We start from the raw sequence: 18,768 nt of genomic DNA, 5'->3' as shown, positions 1-18,768 counted from the left end.
GCTGATGTTGTTGCTGCTGTTGTTGTTGTCGTTAATGTTATTGTTATCACCTTGGTCAAGGCTGTTCCTATTAACAATAACATTAGTAATGTTGTTGTTGTTATTGCTGTTATTGTTGTTGCTGCTACTGGGGGCGTTGGATAAACTTTTCCCGCCGATGCTAGCCGCTCGTCTGACAACGGATCTCTTGGCGGTTGTTCGCGAGTCGCGACTTTGATCGCAACACGAGCAGAGGGCGTCGCAGAAGCCAGCGAAGCAGCCGGGCTCCTGTGGCTGCTGTTGAGATCTGACGCTTTGCTGTGTTGAGCTTGTTCGGTTGGCGGCTGTTGGAGCCGCTGCCGAAGTTGCTGCTGCTGCTTTGTCGTTCAATCTGATCCCGACTACCGCTGCCCCTGGGATAGCCAGGGATTTCATGGCGTGTGTTATCCTCTTCTGCTTGAAGAAGGAACCTGATTGGTTGGATGATTAGTTGGTTGGATGATTTTTTACTTATTAATTAAATCATTTCATTAAACTATTAGCCCATAAACACGACAATATAGATTTGTGATAAAAGTTTGTTGTGTTTATGTTTAATGAAATCAGTTAATCAATTGATTCAATCAATCAACCAATAATTCAATCAGTCAACCAACCAATCAATCAACCAACCGGATGTGATAAGATTTCCAAAGCCTTCCTGGTGAGAGAATGCGTAGCCACTCCTCTGCCTGACCATCAGGTTAGCCACAGAGGAGGCTTTGGGACCGCGTGTCAGGCGACTCAGACGCGCGTTTTTGTAGTGCGTTTCGCGCTGTTTCACTCGCGCTAGGTCTGTTAGTGTCGGGTTCTTATTCAACCTGTAAAATCTGTTGTTGTGGTTGTCCTAGTGGTTTATCACTGGAACACTTGCAACGCATCTATCAATCAATCGGCCAACCAACCAGTCAACCAACCAACCAACCAGCCAGCCAACCAACCAGTCAACCAACCAACCAGCCAGCCAACCAACCAGCCAGCCAACCAACCAGCCAACCAACCAGCCAGCCAGCCAACCAACCAGCCAGTCAACCAACCAGTCAACCAACCAGTCAACCAATCAGTCAACCAACCAGCCAGTCAACCAACCAACCAACCAGCCAACCAACCAGTCAACCAACCAACCAGCCAGCCAACCAACCAGCCAACCAACCAACCAGCCAGCCAACCAACCAGCCAGCCCACCAACCTACCTGAGAGAAACGACAGGAAGCAGAAGCATGGTGACGACAAGGATGAGCGTGAAGAAGAAGTTCGTCGTGCCCATGACGTTCTCGGACGTCCCTAGGTACGTGTAGTCGAAGAGTTCTGAGTAGAAGATGAAGGTGAACGCGAAGTAGAAGACGATGCTGCCCCATATCACAAAATGATTGAAACCTGTCCAGAACCAAGTGTCTAAGGCACACTGCAATAATCATCCAGATGCGAAATCATTTCTTCAAGCCAAACCAACCAACCAACCAACCAACCAATCAACCAACCAATCACTCAATCAGCCAACCGACCCTAAGTGTAACAGTAACAATGAGCGAACTAGCGACGATAGTGCCGAACGCCTTGTGGCCCCCGAGGTCTTGCCCGTTCGGTTTGACGGCGTTGTAGAAAGAGGCATAGGGGACGAAAAAGAGGACCAGCGAAGAAACCACCCCCTCCACTACACTCATGGCAAAAATTTTCTTGTTGAAGAATAAATTTTTATGGCCTGGCGTGTAGAGGCTTGGATAGGTCAGGCTGTAATCGTCATTAACGTCCTGTGTGCGTGTGTGTGTGCGTGTGAATGAAGTTGTGTGTCTGTGCTTCATTCACGCGTTCAATCAATCATTCCTTCATCCATTCGTTCACTCAATTCACTAACTCATTCATTCAATCAATCAATCAACCATTCATTCGTCATTCATTCAAATCGTAAGGCAAAGATTACACGATGGCTGAGTGCAACCGAAAACAAATATTAACTCTCAAATAAAAAAATTCTAAATTACAACAAACCTCGCCATTAATTTATGAATAATTAATTCGTGAGGTTATTTTTAGAAATGGTGTCATTTGGAACCTGTTCAAATATGCCCAGAGCAAGTACTGGCAGTGATGTGTAGCATATGTTGTACAACGATATGAAGGCCTCATCGTATAGAGTCTGTTGTTGTTGTTGATTACGTTGTTGTTTATATTTTTAGGAATAAGACTTCAATGTTTAAAAAAATTTTAATTTGATACTTCGAGATAAAAAAAATGTTTATAATGAAAACACTGTCCTACTCGGTACTACACTGCACTTTTAAGTAAACAAATTCGTCAAATTATCTCACACACATACACACACGCAGCTACACACACAAACAAATACACACACACACAAACAAACATACACACACACACACAGCAACAAACTCCACACAAACCTGAGCAGAGAACCCGCAGAAAAATGCATACCAGACGTGGCAAAATGTGAACGCAAAATTTTTGTAGAAGAAGTAACTGAGGAATTTGCACATCCTTAAATAGGACCACCTGCCGTGAACCAGCAGCAACCTTTCCAGGTATCGAAACTGGGCGAGTGAGAAGTCGCTAGCTAAGACAGCTTGCATACCCTCTTGGCCACTCAGACCGACACCTATGTGAGCAGCTGGGAGGCGAACATGATGAGTGAGAATTTGAAATGTGTGTGTGTGTGTGTGTGTGTGCTGGGTGTGTGAGTGCGTGCGTGTGTAACTGCAACAACGTTATAACAGCGACATCAAGACTAACTCCTAATCATGCTGACGTCATTGGCGCCATCGCCGATAGCCAGTGTAATTGTTTTCTTTTTTTTCTTGATCAGGTCGACCACCATGGCCTTCTGTAGGGGGGTCACTCGGCAGCAGATGACAGTCGAGCAGGAGCACCCGAGCTCGCAGAACATGTCTTCCAAGTCACTTTCTAACATGTACAACTGTGTGCACGTGTGTGCGTTTGATTTGTATGTGGAATTTGTATGCTTTCTTGAATGAATGAATGAGCGAATGAATGAATGAATGAATGAATGAAGGAATGAATGAATGAAGAAATGAAAGGAGAAATAAAAAAAAAAGAGTAACCAGACTGGCTCCACTGATGACGAGAGCGAAGGCGCCGAGTGAGGAGGACAGACCATCCTCCATCTCTGCGGCTATCAAAGTAGGAAAACAAACTGGTTCAGAAATTGGCAAATAGCATTTTATACTAAGAACATTGTAATAATTATGAAAAATATATAAAAACAATTGCACGTGTAATGAAAAAACGTTACAGCGAGCAAGCAAGCAGTAGAAACACCTCCCCACCTTTCCGACTCTTCTCTTTCTTCTTCTCGTCGTCAGCCTTCGACTTCTTCAACAGAGCCTCTCTCTTTCCCCTCTCATCATCTTCCCTACTTTCGAACTTCACAGCTGCACCCGCAACTGCAAGATCTGGGACCCTAGAAGAAGGAGACGAATTAGCAGAAAATAAACCCACAAAACTCATACTAGATAAATTAGCGGTAGCCGAATTCTTAGCAGGAGCGTTCAAAACATCTTTATTCTTAGCAGTCACGTTCCCAGAAACAGCTGAACTTCCAGCTTTTGAGCTCAAAGCTGATGAACTGCCAGCCGGAGCTAAAGGGGCAGCTGATTTTGAGAATGTAATCCGGTTCCTGGCGCAGTAATTTTGCACAATTTTCAACTTATCCTCGACCGTCTTCACGGTGGCTTGCCTCGTTTCCTCGTCGACGATGAACACGTCCTCCATCTCGTCCTTCAAGAGGCCGCAACTGTAGCCGATGTTCACTGCAGTCTCTGCACGGCATCAACAATAATTATAATAACAATCATTATTATTATTATTATTATTGCAGCAATAATATAATAATAATAATAATAACAACAACATCAACGACTGACCAATCTTATCGCCAGTGAGTAGCCAGAACTTCATGTTGGCGGCCACCAGGTTGTTGATGGTCTGTGAGACACCGTCCTGCAGCTTGTCCTCGATGGCTGTGGCTCCTATCAGGACCATGCCCCGCTCTATCTCCTCGTACACCTCCTCCAACTTTTCGGCTCTGTTCACCAGTGCTACGCTGTTTTGGTCATCATCATCGTCGTCGTCATCATCGTCCTCTTCCTCATCATCATCATCATCGTTATCACCACTATCATCATCATCAACAACAACAACAATAATAATAATAAGAAGAAGAAAAAAATAATAAACATAAGTAATAAACCTGGCTTTGTGATATTTATGAACCCATTGTTGATAGAAAAACGGATCTATCTCTTTGAAGGCACAAACTAATGTTCTCAGACCATTCTGTGCAAACAACTGTACGTACGTACGTATGTTTGTGTATGTATGTTTGTGTGTGTATGTATGTATTGCATGTATGTATGTATGTATGTATTGCATGTATGTATGTATGTTTGTTTGTATGTATGTATGTATGTTGGATGTTTGTATGTATATATGTTTGTTTGTATGTATGTATGTGTGTACGTATGTATGAATGAATGAATGAAGGAATAATCGAGTAAACAAACAAATCAATCAATCAATCAATCTTCGTTTTGCGTCCAGAGACCCGGTTTCCCGAGGTAGGACGAGTAAACAAACAAACAGGCCAACAAACGAACGAACGAACGAACAAAAGAACGAATTGAAACATTTAAAACAATAGCAACAGACATTCAAGTGATTGTTAGTCTCGGTCATAAGAGCATGCGACTTCTTATCCAGTAGTTTGAAAACAGTTGAATCAGCCCCTTTGCAGTACAGAGTTATCCTGTTGTCTTTCTTCAATATAACCTACGTATGTGCGTATGTTTGTGTGTGTGTGTGTGTGTGTGTGTGTGTGCCAGGCTTCGTCCATTCATGTGTCTGTATGTTTGTCTGTCTGTGTGTCTATCTGTCTGTCTGTGTGTCTGTCTACTATTCTTTTGTTTCGATTGATTGATTGATAGATAGATAAACAGAAAGATGGATGGAAAAATTGACTGATAGATGGGACGGACGAAATAAATGAACGGACGAACGAACGAACGAACAAACGAATGCACTAACAGACATTCGTTTCCGTTCGTTAGTGAAGTCGAGGATGACGAGAAGGTCATGTATCTCTGTCCTGCCCATCACCTCAACCGTTATGGAGTTCATCGATCGATCCTGATAATGATGTTTGTAATAATAATAATAATAATAATAATAATAATAATAATAATAATAATAATAATAATAATAATAATAATAATAATAATAATAATAGATGATGATTTTGTAGATGGTAATACTGATGATGATGATGTCATTCTTACTTTGAAGACGAAACCGAAATTCCTGGCGGCGGAAACTAGCGCACCCTCATCAGGCGACTGTGCTTTGTATTCCAAGTTACCTGAGAGAGACAATTTCAAAACTGCCAATCAACCAACCGATCAATCGATCAACCATTATATCAATCAACCAATATATCAATCAACTAATCAGTTAACCAACCAACCAGCCAGCCAAAGAACCAGCCAACCAATCAATCAGTTAACCAACCACACAATGAGCCAATCAACCAAGCACCGAACCTGAAACAGTGTCCGGCATGACAGTGTGACATAAGGAGAGCAGACGGAAAAACATGTGTACGTGAGGATTCCCGCGTTTCACTTGCTCCCAGAGATCCTGGTCGTAGAACTTGAACGACGGCTCGTACATGGGATTGTCTGAAAAATCTACTCGTCTGCCTTTTTGCTGATACGGATTCAAAAAATATTTTACGATTGATTGATTGGTGGATTGATTGATTGGTAGATTGATTGATTGATTGGTGGATTGTTGGATTGATTGGTGGATTGTTGGATTGATTGGTGGATTGTTGGATTGATTGTTGGATTGTTGGATTGATTGGTGGATTGTTGGATTGATTGTTGGATTGTTGGATTGATTGGTGGATTGTTGGATTGATTGGTGGATTGTTGGATTGATTGGTGGATTGTTGGATTGATTGGTGGATTGTTGGATTGATTGGTTGGCTGATGGGAATGATGAAATGATGGTGATAAAATGATGAAAGAATAATGACCTCTTTAAGCTTAGGATCGTCAGACGAATGACCGTACTTAATACCATTGATGGAACATTTGAGGAATGCCATTATGTTCTGTGTGTCAATGGCCAGGCCATGTTTAGTTAGTAGTTGTAAACCAATAAATCAAAAAATCATCTATCCAAGAATAATTAAAACTCTCAATCCATCCTTCAATCCATCCTTCAATCAATCAATCCTTCAATCAATCAATCCTTCAACCAATCAATCAATCAATCAATCAACCTACCAACCAACCATTCAACGGACACACGCAAACATACCTGAGTTAAGGTACCGGTCTTATCGGAAAATATAAACCGGATCTGACCAAGTTCTTCGTTGAGGGTAGTAGTTCGGGATTTGGCGGGAATATCCAGCGGTTTGTAGTACATCTCTTTATCCCAGTTTATCCACCAGCTGTGTCCGAATCTTATCATCTCCACGCTATCGGCGTCCAAAGAATTAAAAAATTAAAAATAAAAAACATTAACAAACTGATTAGACCATTTCACAAAATTCATCAACCAATTACGATCAACCGACCGATCACAACCGGCCAATCACAACTAACCAAACTAATGTCAAATTAAAACTAGCCATTCACTACTAACCAATCAAATCAACTCAACCAAAACTAGCAGCCCACCAGCCTAACCTACCTAACGTACAGCGAGATTGGTACCAGCGTGTTGAGGACAATGAAGTAGGAGAGAAAGACAAGAAGGGCCGACACCGTGACCCCGTATGTCCTGTTCGGGTTCAATTTCGATGACGGTGATGACACGAGCCACGATGACGACGAAGACGACAAGGATGAATTCGATGATGGATTCGATGATGGTGGGGATGGTGGTGGATTATTTGTGAGGAAACTTCCCGGAATGAAGGACTCCCAGGGGAGGAAGTGCTGGAACTGATAGCCCAGCTTCAGTTCCCAGATGCCGCAACCAATCGAACAGAAGGCACAGATTAGGAAGAGGAAGATGAAAATCTGTGTCATTAAGTGAGTGAGTGAGTGAATAAATGAGTGAATGAATGAAGCACAAGTAAGCGAAGGAACGAACAAATAAAGAAATAGAACCTAGCTAACCAGCCAAGCAGCCAACTAACCCCTATGATGAGCTTGTTGAGAAGTTTATCGATGTTGGTTCTCTTGAAAGTGCCCTTGCCACTATTCATCATCAGCTTCGTGTCCTTCCCGGCAAACACCACCAGTCCGAAGCACCATTCCGTGTTTCGGAGGATGCAACCGCGGAGGAGAAGCTGAGGAAGATGATGAAGATGGTAATGAAGATGGTGATGAAGATGGTGATGACGACGAAGATGCTGACGTAAACGATTAAAACATTAAATATCAACCGTGACCAACGTAAGAGTAACGATTATTATTATCTATCAGGGAGGTAACAAACAAGACTGACGTTATTGTTACTGAGAGAGTATGATTCGTCGTCGTAATATAAGACCCCTTCAAAGGTATTCAAATTGTTATTCGGCGACTCGCATTCGATTAGGCCTGTGAAAATTACGAACGTGAAAACACATTACACAAAGTCTGCCTGTGTGTGTGCGTGTGTGTGTGTGCGTGTGTGTGTGTGTGCGTGTGTGTGTGCGTGTGGGCGAGTGTATTACCGTCAAATTCAGACATCTGTTCCAGGTTACTTTCCATTTTGCCAGTGACGGCCAACGCCTGCCTGACTTTCAGGTTGGTTTCGCTATTTTTTAAATCGGAAATTATTAACATTCAATTCATTCTGATCTCATTTTGAAGAATGAAAATGACAAAAAAGAAATAACACGAAAAATTATTTGCGATCTTATTTTTAATAATTAGGTAATAATGATTGTTTGATTTTGATTTTTCTTATCGAATAAATTAAATTTCTACGTCGAAAAGTTAATATTTAAGAGGAAAAATTATGACTTTTTTTTACAACAAACGAATAGAAATTTAGTAATAAAAACAAGTATGCGTGTTGTTTGTTTTCCAAAATAAACAAAAAAATAAATAAACAAATAAAAAATTAAATAAAAATAAATAAAAACAATAAAAATAACCTCACCCGTCAAGTTCAGCTGTCTCCACGTAGCATAAGCTGTTTGGCTCGCTTGAGGATAGAATCAACAAGTCGGCCTATAATAATAATATATATTATCATTCATAATTATTTAATATTAATTATTAATAATAGTTATTATGTTGAATATTTTTTAAAATGAACGAACGAAAAAAAAATGAATGAATGAACTTTTAACGTTCTCACTGGTTACAACATCTGTGTACTATAAATTTAAATGGGCACTCCGCAACTCATGAACTTGTGTTTGAATAATTTTTAAAATAATAACAATAATAATAATAATTATTATTATTATTATTACCATTATTATTGCTATTTATTATTATTATTATTATTTTCATCTGGCAAAGTTTAAAAAACAAATCGATAAATGTATTAGCATTCATAAATATACATACATATCCCAGCATAACATGACGCCATTCTCATTGTTGTTGTTTTGGTTCGGTTCTATTTTTTCTTAACTTTTCTAATATTATTTTTTCAACAACAACAATAACAATAATAATAATAATAGTTATTATTATTTATCTATTTATTTGTTTTTATATTTCCTATAAATTTTTTATAAACTCCGAGCGCGACTGGTTATTATCAACTACTCTCCAACAGACCAGACGAATTATAAAAAAAAATTATTTCTGACTTTTGAGGCCACTCACATAGTCATCGTCATCAGCATCATCTTCGTTAGCATTATACACTTATACACGTACACACACATACACACAACTAACGAAACGAACGAATGGATGAATGAATGAACGAACGAATGACAAAAACGGAAAACACACACACAAACATTCTCTTACATAGACAAACACACAACACACACACTCTTACCTAGACAAGCACACGCACACAAACACACTCTTACACACACAAACACACACACATACAGACACAGAAAGACACACAAACACACAGTAACGAATTGGTTATTCTCTAGTTTGATGATGTCCCCGACAACAACACGACGCCATCTTTCCTCAACCAACTTGCCACCACTGGAAAGCACCCATGTCGACCGGTTGTTAACTTTGTTGTCGCTCTTATGACGTTGCTATGGTGATGGTGGTGAATTGTTTAGTGGACAAATGATGAAGACGATGACGAAAATGAATAGGTAAATGATGATGAAGACGATGACGAAGATGATGATGAAGACGATGATGATGATGACGATGAAGAAGATGATGATGAAGACGATGATGATGATGACGATGAAGAAGATGATGATGAAGACGATGATGATGATGACGATGAAGAAGATGATGATGAAGACGATGATGATGATGACGATGAAGAAGATGATGAGTAGATTATGATGAAGACGATGATGATGATGAAGAAGATGATGATGAAGACGATGACGAAGATGATGAGTAGATGATAATGAAGACGATGACGAAGATGAACGGTGATGTTGAATTTTTTTTAAAGACAAAATTATGGCAAAGGTGAACATGATGGCAAGTAAATGATGATAGACATAACTAACACAGACATACAAAAAATACATTCACACATACATACACACACACGCACGCACACACGTACACACCACACACACACGTACGCACGCACGCACGCACACGCACTTACCCAATCATCAACGGCATCTTTTATAGCACTGATAGTCAGGACAGCAATCAGTGGGATGATGGTTGTCAGTGGAGTGAGGGAAGAAATTTGGGGGATCAACTGTCATTTTTTTTTATTCATTTATTTGTTTATTCATTCATTTTGTCATTCATCCATTCACTTACTCATTCAATTATCCATTCATAGTTAGTTCAATCATTCATCTGTTCAGCCATTCACTCATTCATTCATCGTTTCATTCATTCATCCATCGTTTTACTCATTCATTCATTCATCGTTTCACTCATTCATTCATTCACTCCACTCATTCATACATTCACTCCACTCATTCATTCACTCCACTCAGCATACATATATACAGACACACATACATATACACACACACACACACACACACACACACAAACAAGTACTTACCTGCAGAACGAGCAGTATTAGAAAATAAAAGTTTGCAATCCTCTGGAACTGCTCGAACAAATTCTTCGGTATGAATGTTATAACACTGTACTTGGACGTTGAGATGTAATTATTCTATCATTGGGGAAGGGATGGAAGTAATAATTTATTATTATTATTATAATTATAATAATAATAATTATTATTATTATAATAATAATAATTATTATTATTATGGAAATTATGGTGAAGATAAAGGATAGTTAGAACAGAGCACGATCTTGAAAAGAGCGCAATAGAACTTAATTTAAAACCCCCAAATTCACCATTTAAAAGTGCGCTAAACTCTGAAAATTGAAACAACCACTGATGAAAGAAATAAAAAACACGTCCACCTGATGACCATCCAATCCAAAGTATCGGTATCGAGTACCGATTATTTTTCTATCTTAAAAAACAGAACCGGCGCTATCAAATTCGATACTCCCCATCAAAAATGTCGCGGATAGCAAAGCCAAAAAAGTTAAAAAAAAAACCGCCAATATATTTGCGACACTCCCATACATAACATCAACCAGCCTGGCAGTTTAATATGCATGTGTGTACTTTACTTGGCAATAAAAAGAAAGAACAACATCAACAATAATACTAACAACAACAGCAACAACAACAAAAACATCATCAGACACGACAAATAATAATAATAATATCAATAAAGCTGATCAGTGCAATGTTATCAGAAACCGTTTGTTGCTAATTTAACACACACATTTGTAAACCTACACACACTTACACATACACATACACACACACACACACACACACACACACACACACACACACACACACACACACACACACACACATACATGATGATGATGTTGAACGAACTTACGAGCGAACGAACGAACAAAACAAACGAATAAACCAAAAGAAGAAATTAATTTCTCAAAAGAGTTCCAGCCATTTGAATGTTGAATCATTTAATTACTATTAAGAAATTAAATAAACAGGTTGTTGTACTGAAATCTTTATATAATTTATTCTAGGATGGCGATAACCACAATGATGATGACAATGATGACGATGGTGGTGATGACGATGATGGTGGTGATGATGATGGTGATGATGGTGGTGATGATGGTGGTGGTGATGATGGTGGTGATGATGGTGGTGATGATGGTGGTGATGATGGTGGTGATGATGATGGTGGTGATGATGGTGGTGATGATGGTGGTGGTGATGGTGGTGATGATGAAGGCAACGATGATTAAGGCGATGATGAAGATGATTAAAGTAAGAGCGGAGATGACGATGATAGATTTTCATTCATCATCATCATCATCATCAAAGGTACGAATAAAAGAGCAAATAAGTAAGTTACATAACTAATGATAGTTCAATAAACTAGAAGGTTTAATGACCCAGAAATTAAACAAGTTGAATGGATGGATGGATGGATGGCGAGATGATGAATGAAATAATTAATTAATGAATAATGGAATGAATGAATGAGTGAAAAATTAAATTAATGAATGAAAGAGTTAACAAATGAATGAACGAATGAATGAATAATAAAAAATATGAAAAAATTCATACTGCATGAACGAATGAATGAATAGATGGGTAAAAAAATGAATGAATGAATGAATGAATTGATGAATGGATGAATGAACGAATGAATGAATGAATTGATGAATGGATGGATGAATGAACGAATGAATGAACAAACTAACGAACGAACGAATGAACCCAAACGAATTTGAACCCTGATATGATCAGGTAAGCATGTTCTAGAAGACCTGTTAGAACGTAGCAGAATAAACAGAACACCAGTCTTAAGCGTTATGTCTTATCTCAAATGTGTCTGCAATGAATGTGTACATGTGTGTGTGTATGTGCGTGTGTGTGTGTGTGTGTGCGTGTGTGGCTGAGCGTCCGTTCCAGAAAACGCAATTGCGTGTTAGAGAATCAGCTCTCTAAAAACTGTGCGATTAAATGGGACGAATGGAAAAAAAATTGATTTTTTTTTCTGACAGAGTGAATGAATGAGTGGATGAATGAACGAATGAATGAATGAATGAAAGAATGAATGAATGAACGAATGAATGAATGAGTGAATGGATAGATAAAGAAATAAAAAGAGTGTACGAAAGAATCAATTAATCAAACAGGTAAGTAATTAAGTGATTAACTGATTATTATTGCTAAATCAGTAGCAGTGATAAGAGCAGTTAACGAAAAAATTAATAAACTAATAATATAATAATAATAATACATAATAATAATTATAAATAATAAATAACCACGACAACAACGATAGATAATGATGATAGAAATTGACTGTTGAGAGCCAATTTGAGATAGGAAGCAATTTTTAAATTTATAACTTTTCAATATTTCCAACTGCTTTTGTCATTAAATGAAACTAATTTAATGCTATACTTGTATGTATGTTTGTATGCGCATTTGTTTGTTTGTTTATATGAATGTGCTTGTATGCTTGCTTTATGTACGTATGTATTTAAGCATGTACATATGTATGTGTGTATGTATGTATGTATGTATGTATGTGTGTGTGTGTGTGTGTATGTATGTATGTATGTATGTATGTATGTATGTATGTATGTATGTATGTATGTATGTATGTATGTATGTATGTATGTATGTATTTATTTATTTATTATTTATTTATTTATTTCCAAGACCTTGGACCAGAAGCCTACAGTAGGCTTGTATGGTCTGGTCAAAAACAAAAATCAAACAGAAATAATCAAATCAAGTAAGTTACAGAAAATGATAAATCTGTCAATCCATCACAAAGTAAATTAAAATGTTACAAAACAATGAAGAAAAGAAAAAGAAATAAATTATGAGAAAAAATTAGATAATAACAACCTAATAACCTTTTTCTTAAACATTCCCAAACAAATCCCCGACAGCGGATTAAATGGAAGTAACTCCCACAATTTTACACCAAAGTTCAATACAAAATTTGAATGTAATACAGTATGAGACATGGTAGTACGATAGATCGGGGTATGGCGCAGAACCCAAACACCCGCTGCATAAGAAGTCAGCAAACATGAGTGGAACTGAGGATACATATTTAAAGCAATTAACTTAAAAAAAAATATTAAAATTCTTAAAACATACAATTGATTAATTGTTAATAAACCAGACTGTTAAAAATGTGATGAGATATGATCAAATTTTTTTAAACCATAATAAATTCTAATGAAAAAATATTGGCAACCAATTAATATTGACATATGACATTTAACCTGACGACCCCAAATAATAATACCATATATAAAATAAGGATATATAAGAGAATAATAAAGACTAATAAGAATATGCCTGGGCAACAAAAACTTTAATTTATATATAACACCAAGGTTTTTGGAAATTTTTTTGAAATATATATAATATGGTCTTTCCAATTTAAATTACTAGTAATAATAATACCCAAAAATTTAATCATATCGACTCTATTTATAGGACAGTTATTATACATTATTGAAAAAAAATGCGAATTAGTCACGATTTTAGGTCCAATCAAAATAACATTAGTTTTAGATATATTAATTTTCAAATAGTTAAAAGTCATCCATCGAGATAAATGAACAAGTTCAATATTCAAAAGAGTTTCGACTTCATGCACCGAATTACCACTTGCCAAGATTGTTGTATCGTCTGCATACATAACAAATTTAAGGGATGAGCTAATATTTGTTAAATCATTGATAAAAATGTTGAAGAAAAGTGGACCAAGTATGGATCCTTGCGGCACTCCGCTACCTATTGGCAACAAATTAGATATAACACCTCTGTTGATTACATATTGATGTCGATCTATTAAATAGCTCCGACACCAACTCCAGGCTAAACCACGAATTCCATAATGATAAAGTTTTTTTAACAACAAGTCGTGATTGATAGAATCAAATGCTTTCGAAATATCAATAAAAATATCCATAGTTATTAATTTTTGATCGATGTTTTTAGTTATGAATTGCATTACGTCCAAAACCGCTAATTCGGTGGAGCAGTCTTTTTTAAATCCATATTGACATGGAAATAGAAAACCACACTCATCAAAAAATTTTGATATTTTTGAATGCAACATTTTTTCCAAAATTTTGGAGATTGATGATACCAAAGATATAGGACGGTAGTTAGAAACAAGATCAGTTTGACCACTTTTTTGAATTGAAATAACTTTTGTTATTTTTAGACACTTAGGAAAAATCCCTGTTGTAAATGATAAATTGATACAAAATGTTAAAGGTTCCAAAAATGTATGTATGTATGTATGTATGTATGTATGTATGTATGTATGTATGTATGTATGTATGTATGTATGTATGCATGTATGTATGTATGTATGTATGTATGTGTTAAAACCAAATCATTGACGAATGACACCAAAAGCCAAGCGTCTGACTAAATTTGATTTTATTTGCTATAACGTCACTCAACCCCGTCGGCATTCAACTCCACATTTTCCAACACACAGACGCGCAAAAACCGCTGCAGAATGCACGAGATATTATTCATAGCAAAAAAATATTCCCTACTATCGCCTGACCTAATACTGATATTTTTACAAATCCGATTGAAAAACCCGGAGGTGTTACGGTCCATGGGGCCGAGGACCTCGATACAAATTGTATGTATGTATGTATGTATGTATGTAGGTATGTATGTATGTATGCATGCTTGTTTGCTTAATAATTCTTATAAAAAATTATGATGGATTACAAAGCAATGGTTATTACCTAAATGATGATACCACTAATACAACATATTTTAAGATGACAATGTCGATGATGTTATATTGATGATGACAAATCTTATAGCTATAGTATGTAATAAAAGCTATGGTTTCCCAAAATGATGGTGATGATAATGATGGAAAAATCATGATAATGATGACGACGATGGTTACCATCATCATCAGTTGTCTTAACTGATGATGATGATGACGAAAATCTTATGAATAAATTTGCATAGATTAACATTTATAATTTAAAGTTTACAGACTGTGTATTTGAATTCGGCATTGTAGAGTTGATCATTCGCCTTTATCTTCCTATGTGGAGCTTCAACTGGAAATATAATTAACATTAACGTAATATGATCATAAAATAATAATAAAATAATACTTATTATAGACTAATATTATCTGATAATCTACTTCAATAATAATATGCCCAAGTGTGTTCTAATACTGCTAGTTTAATTAGTACCAAGGCTTGTGTAAGAGAATAGGTAATGGCATTTAGATTAAATTATAAAATAAAATGATAGAGTATATAATTATATATATATATATATATATATACCATGAATCATAACAGTGCTATAACTGCGCTCCTTAGTGAAAAATAATCAATCCCAGATAAAACTAAAGAAGTAACAAGAAGAAGGATACTTTATCATAAATTTTATAAAAAAATAATTATTTGATAAAAATAAAATAAGTAAATAACACTTGAAATTAATAAAATCTTTGATTAACTAGATTAACATTAAAAGTTGGAAATTAAGAGAAAAAAGCTAACTATTTTTTGGTCCACTTTTCTTTCTTTTAAAACAACCCCCCATACTGATCTGGTCTTGAGATCTAAATTAGGGAATTCACTAAACTAAACTTATTTTATTTTTAATTTTATACTTAAAATTACAAATAAGAGCTTTCGTTCTTTTCTTCAATTTTAAATACTTGAAATACTTTATTCATTTATTGTTGATTTTATATTTTGATTTATCTAACCTAATTTAGTTACCTAATTACAATTATTAATTTATTTTATTATTAATTTAACTTTTAGATTATTAAAAACTGACAACTGGCTAAATTTTGAATTCTGGTTCAACCCATCAGTTAGGCAGACAGGCAGGTAGGATTAGCTAGTTAGCCATTGTTAACTAAGTTAAAACTAACTTACTTACTTACTAAACAACTGAACTGTCAACAATTAACATGGAGAAGTTGCAGTTTAGTAAACCATGTCTGATTTTTATTATTAGATTAGGATTAGGATTAGTTAGAAGAGTTTGGAAGAGATCAATTCATGCAGTTTTATTTTTATAAAATTTAAAAACATTTATTAAAATAATAATAAAACTGTTTAAATTTTTAGTAGAAAACTATTTTGGCAATGGGAAAAATATATTAATTCTCAATTTTCAATTTTTGTGTCTAAAATTCAACCTATTTTAAATTTAAATTTTAAAGAAACGTTAATTAAACTTATCTCAGTTTATTTTATTTATTAACTTTATATATTCATTTATTTTTTATTATTAATTAAAAAAAAATAAATTTAGATTTTAGATTTAGTTTTAGTTAGATTTAATTAAAACGATTTAAAATTTAAAGACAAACTAATTAGAAAAACCCGTAAACCCGTGAAAAAACATTTAAATAAAATACAGGTGGAAAATTTAGACAAAACTCCCATCTAGTATTTTTAATGAATAAAATGTTGAATTTAAAACACAAATATTTACATTATATATACATATACGTATATATATATATATATATATAAGTATGGTATTATACATATATACATGTATAATGTTTAAATGTTAAGAGTGTAGAAATAAAAAATTTCTGGACTATATTGCTTATCATTATACTTTTAAAAATTTAATTTTTTAATGTTTATTTCACATTTTATTGATAATTTAATGATAATTCTGTATGTTTCTAGTGTTAGTTTTGTTGAAATAATTATTAAAATGTGCTCTCGTTCGGGTTTTTGTAGAGATTTTCACTGAAGTTATGTAGCAGTCTAATATTGAACTATAGTAAGGTGAATCATCGTGACATCACGCACTTAGAAACTTCAAGTAAGGATTATACTTGAATGATTTCTGAAGCAAATATTATAAAAAAAATTGAGACATATTCCTAGAATAATGATCTCTTGTGTTAAAATATATTAAATTTCGAAAAAAGAGAGATGAAGATGAATGAATATACACCTGCTGCGTCTTATTGAACTTTGTATGCTTTCTTGCATAAAAATACCTCTACAAAATAGTAAAATACAAATAAATTATACCCCAACAAAACAGTATAACTACAAAATTCATCGATGAGATCACCACACTGTTACTTTTAAAATAAAAAGTGTTCATGATATTTCATTATTTGTTTGAAAAATAGCAGTTTGATTGATGAGTCTATTATCACTGTAATTATAACTGTTTCGCACATTCAGGCATGATTGATTGATTTATACATATTTATTAGGTATGTTGATGTATTTATGTACGCATATATCTACGTGTATGTATGTATGTCTGTTTGTGTACATTTGTGTGTATACTACAACTGTGTGTGTACAATTAGTTGTACACAGCTGAAATAATGACCACGGTCAAGACAACAATGTCAGTACGTTAGCTCGTTTATATGTGTAGGAGTGTGTGTGTGTGTGTCGCTTGTATACAAATACTTCTATGCATGTATAGTATAGCGTCAATTGCTTGTATATATATATATATATATGTGTGTGTGTGTGTGTGTGTGTGTGTGTGTGTGTGTGTGTGTGTGTGTGTGTGTGTGTGTGTGTATGTACTATACATAGGTTTATATACATTTTTGTTGTACACAGCTCCATGCGTACGCTTCTTTTTCCAACGGGAAACCGCATAAATTTTCTGTTCCAGTTTTACGCGGAGTGAGATGACGTTTTGTTGACGTCATCATCATCATCGTCGTCTCACATTTGTACTTTGATATTTATAGTGCTGTATTAGTGTTATAGTATTTCAAAGATGTTGTTGATGTTAGAATTTGAACATTAGGATATGTATCTTAACAGTAGAATATGTATCAAAGAGTAGAATATGTATCAAAGAGTAAGATATGTATCAAAGAGTAAGATATGTATCAAAAAGTAGAATATGTATCAAAGAGTAGAATATGTATCAAAGAGTAGAATATGTATCAAATAGTAGAATAGGTATCAAACATTAAGATATATATCAAACCGTAGAATATGTACCAACTGTTTGGTCAAATAACAATCTAAAAGGGATGAATAAATGAATTAGATTGATTCATTGAGACTAAGAGCGATTTACAAGCGTTCATATCAAACAAATAAAATAAATTATCAACACGAAATTAACTTCTTATCTGGATATTGGAAACAGCATTTGAATGAATACAGAGTCTCAGGTAAAGCAAGTATTCTCTCCAACACAGCATCTTCAACAACAACATCTTCATCAGCAGCAGCAGCAACAACAAGATTTGCAACAACAACAACAACAACAACAACAACAACAGCAACAATACGTTCCGTTCAAGTTGTCCTATGTCGATTTTCCACCGAGGTGTGCTGGGGCTGGTAATGTCATTTGCAGCCCGGATTACGAAAGATTTGAGTTAGTCAACCAATCAATTAATCAACCATTTAATTATTAACCTATTAATCAATCAATCAATCAAACACACACACACACACACACACTTTCATACCTATATTACACTCCATCAACCGTCATGTAACAGTTCCCTACTAAAAAAAGCCAACGAATGGCTAAAAACGCACAGCAACTTGAAGGTCA

General features: G+C 35.4%; 2 protein-coding genes across 2 annotated transcripts in view; one reads left to right on the top strand and one right to left on the bottom strand.

Annotated features, from left to right (window-relative positions):
* Positions 1–622: 622 nt before the first annotated feature.
* Positions 623–15,303, bottom strand: HELRODRAFT_75635 (hypothetical protein; the record flags this gene model as incomplete). The annotated part of the gene is made up of 27 exons (XM_009015694.1): positions 623–848; positions 1,212–1,423; positions 1,524–1,769; positions 2,072–2,155; positions 2,421–2,644; positions 2,767–2,950; positions 3,096–3,158; positions 3,313–3,558; positions 3,691–3,812; positions 3,918–4,096; positions 4,244–4,341; positions 4,702–4,821; positions 5,077–5,178; positions 5,328–5,407; positions 5,589–5,754; positions 6,086–6,163; positions 6,373–6,535; positions 6,751–6,840; positions 6,982–7,082; positions 7,202–7,354; positions 7,513–7,607; positions 7,724–7,806; positions 8,155–8,225; positions 9,098–9,210; positions 9,774–9,876; positions 10,195–10,308; positions 15,220–15,303. The coding sequence occupies 27 exons, from the start codon at positions 15,301–15,303 to the stop codon at positions 623–625; spliced, it is 3,600 nt and encodes a 1,199-aa protein (XP_009013942.1).
* Positions 15,304–17,560: 2,257 nt separating this feature from the next.
* The window catches only part of HELRODRAFT_169892 (hypothetical protein), a gene marked incomplete at both ends in the record, with an annotated part of 1,507 nt that continues 299 nt past the window's right edge, over positions 17,561–18,768 (top strand). Inside the window, 3 exons of the mRNA XM_009015693.1 lie at positions 17,561–17,587; positions 18,488–18,585; positions 18,713–18,768. The exon at positions 18,713–18,768 is cut by the window's right edge and continues 124 nt beyond it. Of these exons, the coding sequence (XP_009013941.1) occupies positions 17,561–17,587; positions 18,488–18,585; positions 18,713–18,768 (181 nt within the window). The remainder of the gene's footprint in view (positions 17,588–18,487; positions 18,586–18,712) is intronic.

This window comes from Helobdella robusta (assembly GCF_000326865.2).
Source record: "Helobdella robusta unplaced genomic scaffold HELROscaffold_16, whole genome shotgun sequence".
NCBI classification, from domain to species: Eukaryota; Metazoa; Annelida; class Clitellata; order Rhynchobdellida; family Glossiphoniidae; genus Helobdella; species Helobdella robusta.
This window is presented reverse-complemented; position numbering and strand designations above follow the sequence as displayed.